Source organism: Tiliqua scincoides, chromosome 1 (genome assembly GCF_035046505.1).
Source record: "Tiliqua scincoides isolate rTilSci1 chromosome 1, rTilSci1.hap2, whole genome shotgun sequence".
NCBI lineage: Eukaryota > Metazoa > Chordata > Lepidosauria > Squamata > Scincidae > Tiliqua > Tiliqua scincoides.
The window spans coordinates 311,090,355-311,103,624 of record NC_089821.1 but is presented as its reverse complement, the minus strand read 5'-3'; the positions used below and the strand labels follow the sequence as shown (position 1 = coordinate 311,103,624).

Here is a 13,270-nt window from a genome sequence, read left to right as displayed (position 1 = left end):
AATCTTGCTCCAGGGCCAGGGTTTGGAGACCCCTAAGAACATAAGAACAGCCCCACTGGATCAGGCCATAGGCCCATCTAGTCCAGCTTCCTGTATCTCACAGCGGCCCACCAAATGCCCCAGGGAGCACACCAGATAACAAGAGACCTCATCCTGGTGCCCTCCCTTGCATCTGGCATTCTGACATAACCCATTTCTAAAATCAGGAGGTTGCGCATACACATCATGGCTTGTAACCCGTAATGGATTTTTCCTCCAGAAACGTGTCCAATCCTCTTTTAAAGGCATCTAGGCTAGACGCCAGCACCACATCCTGTGGCAAGGAGTTCCACAGACCGACCACAAGCTGAGTAAAGAAATATTTTCTTTTGTCTGTTCTAACTCTCCCAACACTCAATTTTAGTGGATGTCCCCTGGTTCTGGTGTTATGTGAGAGGGAAAGGAGCATCTCTCTATCCACTCTGTCCATCCCTTGCATGATTTTGTATGTCTCAGTCATGTCCCCCCTCAGGTGCCTCTTTTCTAGACTGAAAAGCCCCAAATGCTGCAGCCTTTCCTCATAAGGGCGGTGCCACAGACCAGTAATCAAACCTTCCTGTAGGAAGGAATTGTCTGCCCCTCTTCCTCCATCACCTCTGCTGGCAGACAAAGAGGGACAATTTGTCCCTCAGAACCCAGAAGAGTCTCCCAGAAGCCGGAAGTGACATTGTAAGAGGCAAAGACCATACAGAAGACCATAAAGATCAGTGTGCCATGAGAAGAAAAATGTTGAAGACTGCTGATACAACACAAAGTCACATTTTAAAATTAGCCACAGTAAAAAATTTAATGCAACAGAGACCAGACATGGAAGCCACACCGACAGCTTTGGAGTTAGTCAGGCCTCCTGGAGGAGGGAATTCTGCAGGCAGAGAGCGGTCACTGTGAAGACCCTGTTCCATGTCCCTACAAACCATATTTCAGCTGGCAGTTTTTTTCAGTGTTAGCAGCATTTTCTTGTTCTATATTTATGGTTGTTAACTGCTCTGAGCCCGTCAGTTGTGAGTGCTTGTGGGCCTCACACAGTGAAGGTGCTTTTCGAAGGACTTGGTGGGTAGGCTCTGCCTCACCTGCCCCCCCACCCACTGCACGTCCCTGGCACTCACCTACTAAACAGGTATAGGTTGAGAGTGGGTGCTGGAGTCACATGGGGTATGTGCAACTCCAACAGACACAAACACAGGTGTGTATTAGCAGCACTAAAAACAACCTAGTTTATGACTGCTGGAAAACTGCCAACTAAGACATTTTTCTACTCTCATTCCTTCTGACCAAATATCGTAGTGTAATTCTGAACACACACAATGTGGTATAGCCCCCTTTGGTTAGAATTCCCTCCCCAAATAAGATCTTCACCCTGTTTTAGAGGGAAGCAATTCTGGATGGGATGGAGGCAAGGACTGCTGAGAAAAAAAAATTCACAACAGCCAAAAGCATTGTAAAGATAACTGACAGCTATGGGGAAATTATATAAGAACTTGTGAGACTTTTCGGAAAGCACGTCTCCTGCCCCCCACCTTTTCTGCAAAAAGCCTTCAAAGAAACCCAAGGTCATATTCTGAAAATGCAGCCCAACGGCATGAAGATCCAAGCACCTGCCAAGCTCCACAAAGTGCCGGCTGGCAGTCAAGCCCTTGGATGGAAATTGGGTTCATTTGCAAGCCTCTCTGCTCAGCCTGCTGCTCAGATTAAGGGCCCCCCATTGTAGCCTCTCAGCTGGCTGAACCCCTCCGCGCGCACGCTGCCTCATTACCATTCTCGACGCTTGACAAGAGCAGCATTGTGAAGAGGAGGCACATGAGGCCAGAGGTTAAGCAACCCCAAAATGACTGTCCCAGAAGGCAAGCCAGCGGACGGCACCCAGGACAAAAGGGGGAGCTGCCAGGGATTCTGTGGACCATGAACCTCCCCCCCCCACGCCAGGTATTCTTATACAGATGGCAATTGTTCTGCAGCTGGATGAGGGTCACGCACATTACGGGATGGGGGTGGGCTCCCTGCCCGTGCAGGATTCCAGGAATGCATTATTTCAACAGACACACAGTCTTCGCTGGCCTGAAGAACAGATGGCCTGGCGTTTCACAATGACCAAGCTCAAAACCCGTGCAAGCATCTGCAGGCGAGCGTCTTGCTCCGTGCAGCCTCCTCTCCCTCTTATCTTAGCAGCCTCTCCCACCCGACCATCTGCCACCCCAAGACAGGCCAGGATATATTGCTAGGATATATTGCTAATTAAAATGAGGGGGGGGTTACATACTGCATGGGCTTTATCTTGTCTTTCTCACACACACACTCCAACCCTCCAAACACACTACTCAATGGTATTTGAGGGAAATAGAGTACGTGTGTTTTGGGACACGATAACGTATTGGGGGAGGTTTCCACACACACACACACACACACACACACACACACACACACACACACACACACACACACCCAGTTTTTGCAGCTGATTGTTGCAGAAACTCTTGCCAGGAAGGTATTTTGCCTGGGGAATCGGGGCGCAGAGCCTAGTGGGGTGACTTGCAGTGGAAGCAACTGCCTGGTGTGAGTTTCTGCAACAATCAGCTGCAAAAACTGGGGCTGCAGAATGAAGAGCCTTTGCAACCGCTGCAGCTGGGCAGGTAATTCTATGACCCAGCGGGCTGTGGTTTGGAGAACACTGCTCTAAACTGAGCCACTGAAGGAAGGCTGATCTGCACAGAACTTGTGTGCACCAAAATGAAGGCATGACCTGCTTGGGACCTACATCATGACCTGCTTGGGAGCTCCCAGGAAAAACAAGAGTGATATCAAGCCCCTGGTGGAGCTCCAGATATGGCTGGCAGGGCTTCTCAGTCTGAGTGAGGGTTTACAAGTTGTTCAGGACCTGCTTTAAGGGAACACCTTCTTTAAGCACTTCTGTGGTCTACTCAGATGTATCGCATGGCCAACAGACTGAGGCAAAGAGGCAAAGAAGGAAGGCCCATAGCCAGGGAGACAGACCAGGGACAGACTGCACTTGCTCCCGGTGTGGAAGGGATTGTCACTCCCGAATCGGCCTTTTCAGCCACACTAGACGCTGTTCCAGAACCACCTTTCAGAGCGCGATACCATAGTCTTTCGAGACTGAAGGTTGCCAACTACTACTACTACGAGGTCTACTCAAGGCACCCTGTTCTGGATGTTTTGGGCACACTGTGTCCATGCTGCAAAGAGAGTCCTAAAATGCTGCAAAGAGATCATCGTCACTGAGCTGCATGAAATCCTCTGTCTCTGCTGGAGAGAAGGTGGAGTACCTCAAGACATGAGGGATGCAAACATCATCACGCTGTACAAGAACAAAGGTGACAGGGGTGACTGCAACAACTACCGCGGCATCTCTCTCCTTAGCGTTGTAGGAAAGCTGTTTGCCCGAGTTGTACTAAAGAGGCTCCAGGTACTTGCAGAGAGCGTCTATCCAGAATCGCAGTGTGGATTCCGAGCCAACAGGTCCACCACTGATATGGTATTCTCCCTTAGACAACTGCAGGAGAAATGCAGGGAACAACGACAGCCACTCTTTATAGCCTTCTTAGATCTCACAAAGGCTTTCGACCTGGTCAGCAGAGACGGCCTCTTCAAGATTCTCCCCAAGATTGGATGTCCACCCAGGCTCCTCAGCATCATCAGATCTTTCCACAAGGACATGAAGGGCACTGTTGTCTTCGATGGCTCCACATCAGACCCTTTTGACATCCGAAGCGGAGTGAAGCAGGGCTGTGTTCTTGCACCAACCTTGTTTGGGATTTTCTTCGCTGTCCTGCTGAAGCAGGCCTTTGGAACTGCAACAGAAGGCATCTATTTCCGGACCAGATCAGACGGAAAGCTCTTCAACCTCTCCAGACTGAGAGCAAAATCCAAAGTCCAGCTGAAATGTCTGCGTGACTTCCTCTTTGCCGACGATGCAGCTGTCACTACCCACTCTGCCAAAGATCTCCAGCAGCTCATGGATCGTTTTAGCAAGGCCTGCCAAGATTTTGGACTGACTATCAGCCTGAAGAAAACACAGGTCATGGTTCAGGATGTGGGCTCACCTCCCTGCATTACAATCTCTGAGCATGAACTGGAGGTTGTCCATGACTTTGTGTACCTTGGCTCAACGATCTCCGACACTCTTTCTCTCGATACCGAGCTAAACAAGCGCATCGGTAAAGCAGCTTCCACGTTTTCCAGACTCACAAAGAGAGTCTGGTCCAACAAGAAGCTGACGGAACATACCAAGATCCAGGTCTACAGAGCTTGCGTCCTGAGTACACTTCTGTACTGCAGCGAGTCATGGACTCTTCGCTCACTACAGGAGAGGAAACTGAGCGCTTTCCACATGCGCTGCCTCCGACGCATCCTCGGCATCACCTGGCAGGACAAAGTTCCAAACAACACAGTCCTGGAACGTGCTGGAATCCCTAGCATGTATGCACTGCTGAAACAGAGACGCCTGCGTTGGCTTGGTCATGTCGTGAGAATGGATGATGGTCGGATCCCAAAGGATCTCCTCTATGGAGAACTCGTGCAAGGAAAGCGCCCTACAGGTAGACCACAGCTGCGATACAAGGACATCTGCAAGAGGGATCTGAAGGCTTTAGGGATGGACCTCAACAAGTGGGAAACCCTGGCCTCTGAGCGGCCCGCTTGGAGGCAGGCTGTGCAGCATGGCCTTTCCCAGTTTGAAGAGACACTTTGCCAACAGTCTGAGGCTAAGAGGCAAAGAAGGAAGGCCCATAGCCAGGGAGACAGACCAGGGACAGGCTGCACTTGCTCCCGGTTTGGAAGGGATTGTCACTCCCGGATTGGCCTTTTCAGCCACACTAGACGCTGTGCCAGAACCACCTTTCAGAGCGCGATACCATAGTCTTTCGAGACTGAAGGTTGCCAATACTGTGTCCATGCCAATGGCTGTCTGGAGCAGCGCTTTCTCAGTGATGGGACCCTTCAAGTGGAACCTTTCCTTCAGACAAACCCATTTCTCCTTAGCCCAAGACAGGGAACCAGATATTGATTTTTTTTGCTCCTGTAAACTACCTTGTGAGCTACTTGTTGCTGAGAAGCAGTATATAAATATCACACCCTCCATGATACCAGTCGGCCTGCTTCAGCACTGTGGTGCTTGGCACATTGGAAGATCAGTGCAATTGCAAAGAGTCATGTGAACTTCACCATTTGTCCTGATGGCCAGCTTGGCAAGGACTGGAACTGCTCCTAATTCACAGCTGTCATTTATCACCAGGCTTAAAGAGAGCTGAACACAAAATCTCTTACTGCATATTTTAGATAAAGTAAGACTGAGATTGGTGAGACCCACAGCATGAAAAAGAGATTATAAGCCCTTGAAAAAAAATTAGAGGCATCTCCCAGAAATGTCACAGCCTGTGGAATTTATTCCTACGCGAGATCAAGACTCTCTCCCGGTGCTGGTGTAACTTACTGCAACTAAAAGATTTATACTGAAGCACTGGAAAGGTAAGTGCCCCTCCCACACAATATTACTGACTCAGGAGCTTTTAGTTTTATCAACATTTGAATGTATGGCTTATAGAAGACAACTATGTATGGACATATTTTTGGAAAGCCTTTTTTAGAGATTTATGAATAGATTGCTTATTAATATATTTTCTGGAGGGAGCTTAGATTTGTATTTCATACATGTTGTATATGCACCCCCCATTTTCTTTTGGTTTTGTTCTTTTTTCTTATTTTCTATTTACAGATAAAGGAAAAGTGCAAGGAAACAAATTATTACAAAGGTAGCACAAGTCTCAAAGTATGTGTGCTTCCCCCCCAAAGGAAACTTCTCTATAGAAAAGGGGCTTTTCCTACGGTTCAGGGAAAGAGAAGTAGGAGGACAGACACTTTAAAGACACTTTCAGACCTGCTTCAAGACACTTTCCTTAAAAGATGATAAATGAAAGTTGCGAGGACGTCACACATCCTTAACTGATGTTTTGATGAGATCTCATTAGGCAGTTAATAAATATTCCTAAAGCAAGAGGAGCCATGAGGGGAAAACATTTGGCACAAGAATGTTTGAGATGGAGGCAAATGTGGCAGCCAACCAATTCAGTTAATTGACTGGCCTTGTTAATTGACTAACCCTTTACACCCATTTTTACAACTAATAGAGAGGAATGAAAATCGCAGCACAGTTGTCCCGGCCCAAGTCTCCCTCTAGGGACATCTCACCATTAATTCCAAGGTCAGAGCAGTACATGGGACCTGCAGGGGAGAGGGCTTAGCCTCTCTGTGCTGATGAGCAAATCCATTATCGAGGGCACAGCTGTGAGAACTGACTCGCTTACCCAGTTTTATGAGGGCTTGTTTTGAGACCCCGCTGGTTCGTACAGGCCAGATCGGGAAAGAAAGATGCTGAACTGCAGGGCTGCAGATGGAGAATCTGTGATGGCCCCAAAGGTCACTTAGCTGCAACTTATTTCAGGGGTCATTTCAACATCTAATATTCTAGCAAGCTTTGGGAGCTGCCCAGAGGGAACATGGCTCAGTATTAGACCACGTAGTCAGATATCTATTCTGGAATTCAGGAAAGCTGATTTTGATGGGCTCAGAGGAACATTGTCATCTCCTGATGAGACCTACAAAGAGTCCAACAGGGATTTGGACTTATTTGGAAAAGTGAGATACAGAAGGCACAAGCTCTGCCTTCCCATGAGAATTCCCATGAGAAGAAAAGTTGGGAGATGTCCAAGGGAACCAGTGGGGTTGCACCAAGAGTTTTCTGAAGAATCGAGAAGCAGGAACAGCGTGGATATTGAGTGGAAGGAGGAGAGATAACAAATGAACAGTGCAAAAGTATAGCCAGGACTATACGTAGGGATGATGGGAAGACTAAAGCACAGAACGAATTGAGGCTGGCCAGTGATGCCAAAAACAAAACAAAAGGGATTCTGGTCAGAAAGAAGTGATAGCTCTGATGCATAGAGAAAATGGTGATCTGGTCAAGGATGGTGGAATGAAGGCACCCGACTCTTATTCTGCATGTGTGTGTCTTCTCCCATGAGGGAAAAGTGGCCCAACCTGATGGCTGTTGAACTAACAAGGATGGGGAGAATTCTGGTTCAAGGAAGACAAAGGTAGAACATCTAGTTACTCTGAGGGCGCAATCCCAACCCACTTTCTAGCACTGACATAAGGGCAATGCAGCTCCGAGATTAGGGAACAAACATTCCCTTACTTTGAGAAGGCCTCCATGAGTGCCACCCAACAGCATGATGCAACACATATCCCACTGGCACAGCTATGCCAGTGCTGGAAAGTTGATTAGGATTTAGACCCGAGTCTCCAGGACCAGATGAGCTACACCCCCGGAGTACTGAGGAAGCTTGTGGATGTAACCTCAAGCTTCTGTCTATAATCTCTGAAAACTCCTGGGAGAACAGGTGCCATCTGAAATAAAACCCAAGGCACTGTCAACCCTAGTTCACACATGAAAATTTACCTGCTGAGGACTTGACAACATCAAGTGATGAGTTGCTTGGGCCAACTGGTCAACACTGACAGCTACTAGCTCCATATCACCTTGAATGCAATCATCTTTACTGGAGTCAGTCCACACATTCGCCTGGTAGTCATAAAGGGATGTGTATGCTTGCACCAAACACGCTACTGGGTCTGGTAATCTTGCACCAGATTAATTTTTTCCTCCCATGTGAGCTCTCATCAGAGCCTCAACTTGCGAATGGAAAGAAATCTCTGGGGACATCTTTCCCCCATCAAGACACACTTATCAGGCACAAAGGCCAAACTGCACTCACAACTCAATTGCCAGCTTGCTCATTCAGAATCAGGAATGCTCTGCCTGAGCCAGCCAGAGCAGCCTAATGGACCAGCCCATTAGGAACAGGCTACATCAGCCAAATATAATTGGGCCATTGTGCTTGTCCTGGTATCTCAGTAAACAATCACACAATTGGCTGAACAGCAGAGCCAGGAAAGATGTGGAACCCGAGACAACCCAGAAATGGGTGCGCTGCAATGTATGCAGTTAATACTGCTACTACTACTAATAATACAGGTATTTATATACCGCCTTTCTTGGTCGTCAGATTTCTCCTCAGACTTTAATTCAAGGCGGTTTACATAGGCAGGCTATACTAAATCCCAATAGGAATTTTTACAATTGAAGAAGGTTCTGTCTTTCAAGAACCACAACATCTCAGATGGATCTTTAATGATCTGGTATCACATTCTGGCCTCCATTTTCCTCCCACACAGGCTGACAGCGGCCAAAGAGCAGGTGGAATAACTCGGCATAACTCGGCTAGGCTTGTCAGCTGCTTCAAGGTCTCGCTGTTCACGATGCCGGTGGCCTCGAACTGGCGACCTTTGGATGTTATCTTCAGGCAAACGGAGGCTCTATCCTCTAGACCAGACCTCCTGCCAGACCTCCATGCAGAAGTTGCACTCCCTCTGAAGGAGCAGGTCCACAGCTTGGGGGTCCACCTGGACTCGCAGCTGCTCCTGGATTCCCAGGTGATGGCTGTGGCTAGGGGGGCCTTCGCTCAGCTTCGGCTGGTGCGCCAGCTGCGTCCGTACTTGGATCTTGCAGACCTGGCCACGGTGATCCATGCTACGGTGACCTCGAGGTTAGATTATTGTAACGTGCTTTATGTGGGGCTGCCCCTGAAGACGGTTCAGAAACTGCAACTAGTGCAGAATGCGGCTGCCCGTGTGGTTACTGGAGGTAGGCGGTTTGATTCGGTCAACCCGCTTCTCCGGGGGCTGCATTGGCTGCCCATTCGTTTCCGGGCCCAATTCAAGGTGCTGTATTGACTTTTAAAGCCCTATACTGCTCTGGACCAGGGTATCTTAGAGATCGCCTGCTCCTGTACAATCCGGCTCGCCCTCTCAGGTCATCAGAGAAGGCCTTTTTACAAGTGCCGCCGCCTAGGGAGGTACGTGGGGCGGCTGCAAGAAATAGGGCCTTCTCAGTAGTGGCACCAACGTTATGGAACTCCCTTCCCCTTGACTTGAGAATGGCTCCCTCTCTTGAGACTTTTCGGCGGGGCCTGAAGACCTTGCTTTTTAACCAAGCCTTCTGACTTCATGGCCTTTTTAACATCTTTTATACATTCTTTTAGTTGCTTTTTTACAGGCCTGATTCCTCTAAGAACTGCTGTTTTATGCTCTTTTATTCTGACTTTTATCTGACTACTGTTTTTCTGGGTTCTGCTAATGTGTTTTTAATTTGTTTTTATCTGCTTGTGAAATTATGTTTTAATCTGTTTCATATGTTGTTAGCCGCCCTGGGTCCCTTTGGAGAGAAGGGCGGGATAGAAATAAAGTTTTATTATTATTATTATTATTATTATTATTATTATTATTATTAACACCCTGTCAAGAGCCTGATGGTCTGTAGCACGCATGCTGCGTGTTATTACGGTGACCTCTTAACACCATTTTGCCAGGTCAAATACCGTACCTACATTTTTGATAGCCAGAACCCACCAACTGGTGGAAACGAGGCCATTAAACTAAGGACAGCAGCTCAGTGTCAGCCCCAAATTCCTTTCCAGCTGGCTCTGCACCACCTCTTTCCCCCAGGCCTCTGCTTCCCAACCTGCTTCTTCAGTCCAGGGGCATGCAGAGGGTGGGGAGACAGCTGAGGCAAGCTGCGCATGTGAGGAGTGCAAGCTGTGCGTATGGATTGGAAGTGCTTGCACACTTCACATGGTGGGCGTGCTTTTCAAAGGACTCCACTTCACATGGTGGGCGTGCTTTCAAAGGACTCCAGACTCTGCCTCACCTACCTCCCCACCCACTGCACGTCCCTGCTTCAGTCCCTTGAGACCTTCACCCCAACCTCTGCCTCAAGCCTCCTACAGTTCTACCCCATCATTCTGCCGCAATGGGACTCCAGGCAGCAGGCAGAGAGAGCCTGGGCGTTCTCCTACCTAGGAAGTGACTAGAACCAAACCAGGAGGGCCTAGCTCACACAGGTTGGATTCGACATGTGCCTGAAGAGCAAGTCCTGGAAGAAAGAGGTGGCTGTTCCAAGTGGGACAGGCTTTGTTTTCACTTGCTACTACTGTGTTCCAACTGCTGTCCCAGGCTGCAAGAGATGCCATCTCCACAAGTAAAAGGAGGGCTCTGTTGAATCAGATGAAAGGGCTTCCTACTAACTACAGCATTTTGCCTCCAAGAGTGGTTGGCCTGCCACTTGTGGGAAATCTATATGCAGACCATGAAGAGAGCTATGTCAACTAGTGTGGCTGCCTGGAACAGAAGGCCAGCCTTCTCCTTACAGACAAGGCCCTTTCTCTTCTCCAGGCCATGAGTGGCTGCTAAACATTCCAGTGGGCTGCTTTGAAGGGTGCTTCTCTGATTGGCCACAGCCCCCTGCAATTGTTGTTGGCAACCTTCAGTCTCGAGAGACTATGGTATCGCGCTCTGAAAGGTGGTTCTGGAACAGCGTCTAGTGTGGCTGAAAAGGCCAATTCGGGAGTGACAATCCCTTCCACAATGGGAGCACGTGCAGTCTGTCCCTGGTCTGTCTCCCTGGCTATGGGCTTTCCTTCTTTGCCTCTTTGCCTCAGACTGTTGGCCAAGTGTCTCTTCAAACTGGGAAAGGCCATGCTGCACAGCCTGCCTCCAAGCGGGCCGCTCAGAGGCCAGGGTTTCCCTCCTGTTGAGGTCCATTCCTAAGGCCTTCAGATCCCTCTTGCAGATGTCCTTGTATCGCAGCTGTGGTCTACCTGTAGGGCACTTTCCTTGCACGAGTTCTCCATAGAGGAGATCCTTTGGGATCCGGCCATCGCCCATTCTCACGACATGACCGAGCCAACACAGGTGTCTGTTTCAGCAGTGCATACATGCTAGGGATTCCAGCACATTCCAGGACTGTGTTGTTTGACACTTTGTCCTGCCAGGTGATGCCGAGGATGCGTCGGAGGCAGCGCATGTGGAAAGCGCTCAGTTTCCTCTCCTGTTGTGAGCGAAGAGTCCATGACTCGCTGCAGTACAGAAGTGTACTCAGGACGCAAGCTCTGTAGACCTGGATCTTGGTATGTTCCGTCAGCTTCTTGTTGGACCAGACTCTCTTTGTGAGTCTGGAAAACGTGGTAGCTGCTTTACCGATGCGTAAATAATGATGTGCATATGCCACGATGACACAGATGTTCTGTCCCTTCCCTCTGTGTCTGGGCATCATCCCTTAATCAGGTAGGGACAGTTCATGTGAATCATCCCTCTCTGTGCAGTCCTAATGCTACTTTAAAGGTCAAATAAACCCTCCTCCCTTGCCCATGCAATTAAGCGACAGTGCCCTGGTGGTGCACTCACATCCTCATCACACAAAGTGGGGTCAGTGACAGAAGCGTCATTTGAACTAGAGCTGCGAGACCTCAAGAGAGATGCAATGAGCCTCTATGCACAGATTGCAAGATCACACCCTCCCCAAGGCCTCTGCTGCGCATCATCCCTCGCGCATTATGACTTGATGACGGCTGTTTTGCTAGCTTGTTAAGGAATAAAACCCGATCCATCCTAGTGAGAGCCTGTTGTATGTGTCATCGCTTCACGGTGGAGCAAAGAGAGTTGGGAAGGCACCTGACTGGTACTCTCTTCAGCCTTCGAGTGCAGGGCTCAAAAATGCTACAAATTGTGGGAGGCAAGGCTGAAAAATGGCAACAAGGGCCAGGAAACTGGAACACAGAGTGGTGGGAAAGGAGCTCGGTAGTCACAGTTCAGGGTGAAAGACACAATGGGAGCACTCGTGGAAAGCAAGCACTGTCCCGGAGAACAAGGTTTTTTAAAAACAGAATGAGATTCGGAAAGTGAAACACAATTTAGCAGCTTGGAGGGACGCAATGTATGGCTCACACCCCAGGTCAAAAGCCAAGCCCTCTGGATTCCTGCTGTGGGGTCAGTCACAAAGTGTGTCACATACAATGGGGGGGGGGCAGAGGGAAGAAGAAAAAGTAGCAAAGTTGCAACAAGGGATGTATGGGAAGGAGTGGAACCTGTTGCTACACATCGTTGAACATCTAAGCCTTGTTTGCAAGCACAGCTGTTGAGCATGAAGCAACTGCAGGCAGATGCCTGGCTTGTCCCTCTCATCTTGCTGCTTCCTTTCCCTGAACGCCCCTCAGCTTAGTCCTTTGGCCAGTGATTCAGTCACACTACCCGGCATGCTAGTTGATGCACACAAACGCAGCCTCCACACGCTGCTGCCTGCCAGGCCTTTTCCTTCTGCAAGGGTTAAGAACATACAAACAGAAGAAGAGCCCTACTGGATCAGGCCAGTCTAGTCCAGCTTCCTGTATCTCAGTGGCCCACCACAAAAGGGTTCTTTTCCCAGTGCCCATCCAGCCAGAAAAATACAAGATACACTATGAAGAGGCAGGCCTTAAGGGCGTCTCAATACCATTCTGTCCACAGCGTGATATGTTTGAAACAATGATCAGGGACCATAAATGTGTGACTGCTTTAAACATACAGTCACTTCAAACAACAGAAGCTGCCCCACACTGCTCTCTCTTTTCTCAATCAAGGACGCTGTCATCTCTTTACCTTGTTGCAGTCATTGCTCGACATGCATGCTGGCTGGGCTTCTTCATTCAGGGGTTCAATCACCGTCACCTCGGCAAAGTCCTCCACAGATTTCTGAAACTCCGGCAAGGACCGCCTCCCATAGCGCTTCCCACCTTTGACGAATTTGGGTTGGGCTTCCAGTGACGAATCTACAGACGAGAGAGGGAATTCAAGGCATTCAGTCCAAAAGGTACCAGATGGCAGCTTTCCCCTCCAAGTCCACTTGCTGGAACCTCTGGAGTTCTTTCCTCCATAAGCTCCTTCCTGGGATTCAGCTGTTTTCTGCCTGGGGCACACTGTGGCCAGGATTGCATGGACTCATGTGGGGTGCATGGGAGGTGGACGAATCACCTTCCAGTTTGACAATTTAAGGTTCAGTCTACATATACAGCAGATTGAGGCAGTAGAAGGCCTCAAGTAGAAGGTGTCAAGAATGGACGGTACCACTTCAGGCTGTAATTTCACCCCCTGTAATTTCACCCTGATATACTAGCTTTCTGCTTGCGAAGAGAATCCCCAGCAACCTGAAGTCTGACATTGAATAGTTCATTCTACTATCTCTTTTGGCACCCCTTTGACTACTTCAGTTTTAGAATCTCTTACCGCATTTGTAACCCTTGCCAAGACTCTGAGGCAGCATCCACATGTAGGATGTATGGATTTATAA

The 13,270-nt window shown here is 48.9% G+C and overlaps 1 protein-coding gene and 1 long non-coding RNA gene across 5 annotated transcripts in view; one reads left to right on the top strand and one right to left on the bottom strand.

The window, feature by feature from the left end:
- Window positions 1–13,270, bottom strand: part of NIN (ninein) — a 105,002-nt gene that overhangs the window by 54,427 nt on the left and 37,305 nt on the right. For all 4 annotated transcript variants that reach the window (XM_066630150.1, XM_066630158.1, XM_066630136.1 and 1 more), the window contains one exon: window positions 12,583–12,752. In XM_066630150.1, coding sequence (XP_066486247.1) covers window positions 12,583–12,752 — 170 coding nt within the window. The remainder of the gene's footprint in view (window positions 1–12,582; window positions 12,753–13,270) is intronic.
- On the top strand, window positions 5,419–9,373 carry LOC136653431 (uncharacterized). Its single transcript, XR_010794569.1, has 2 exons — window positions 5,419–5,520; window positions 8,287–9,373. It is a non-coding gene; the product is annotated as an uncharacterized lncRNA (long non-coding RNA).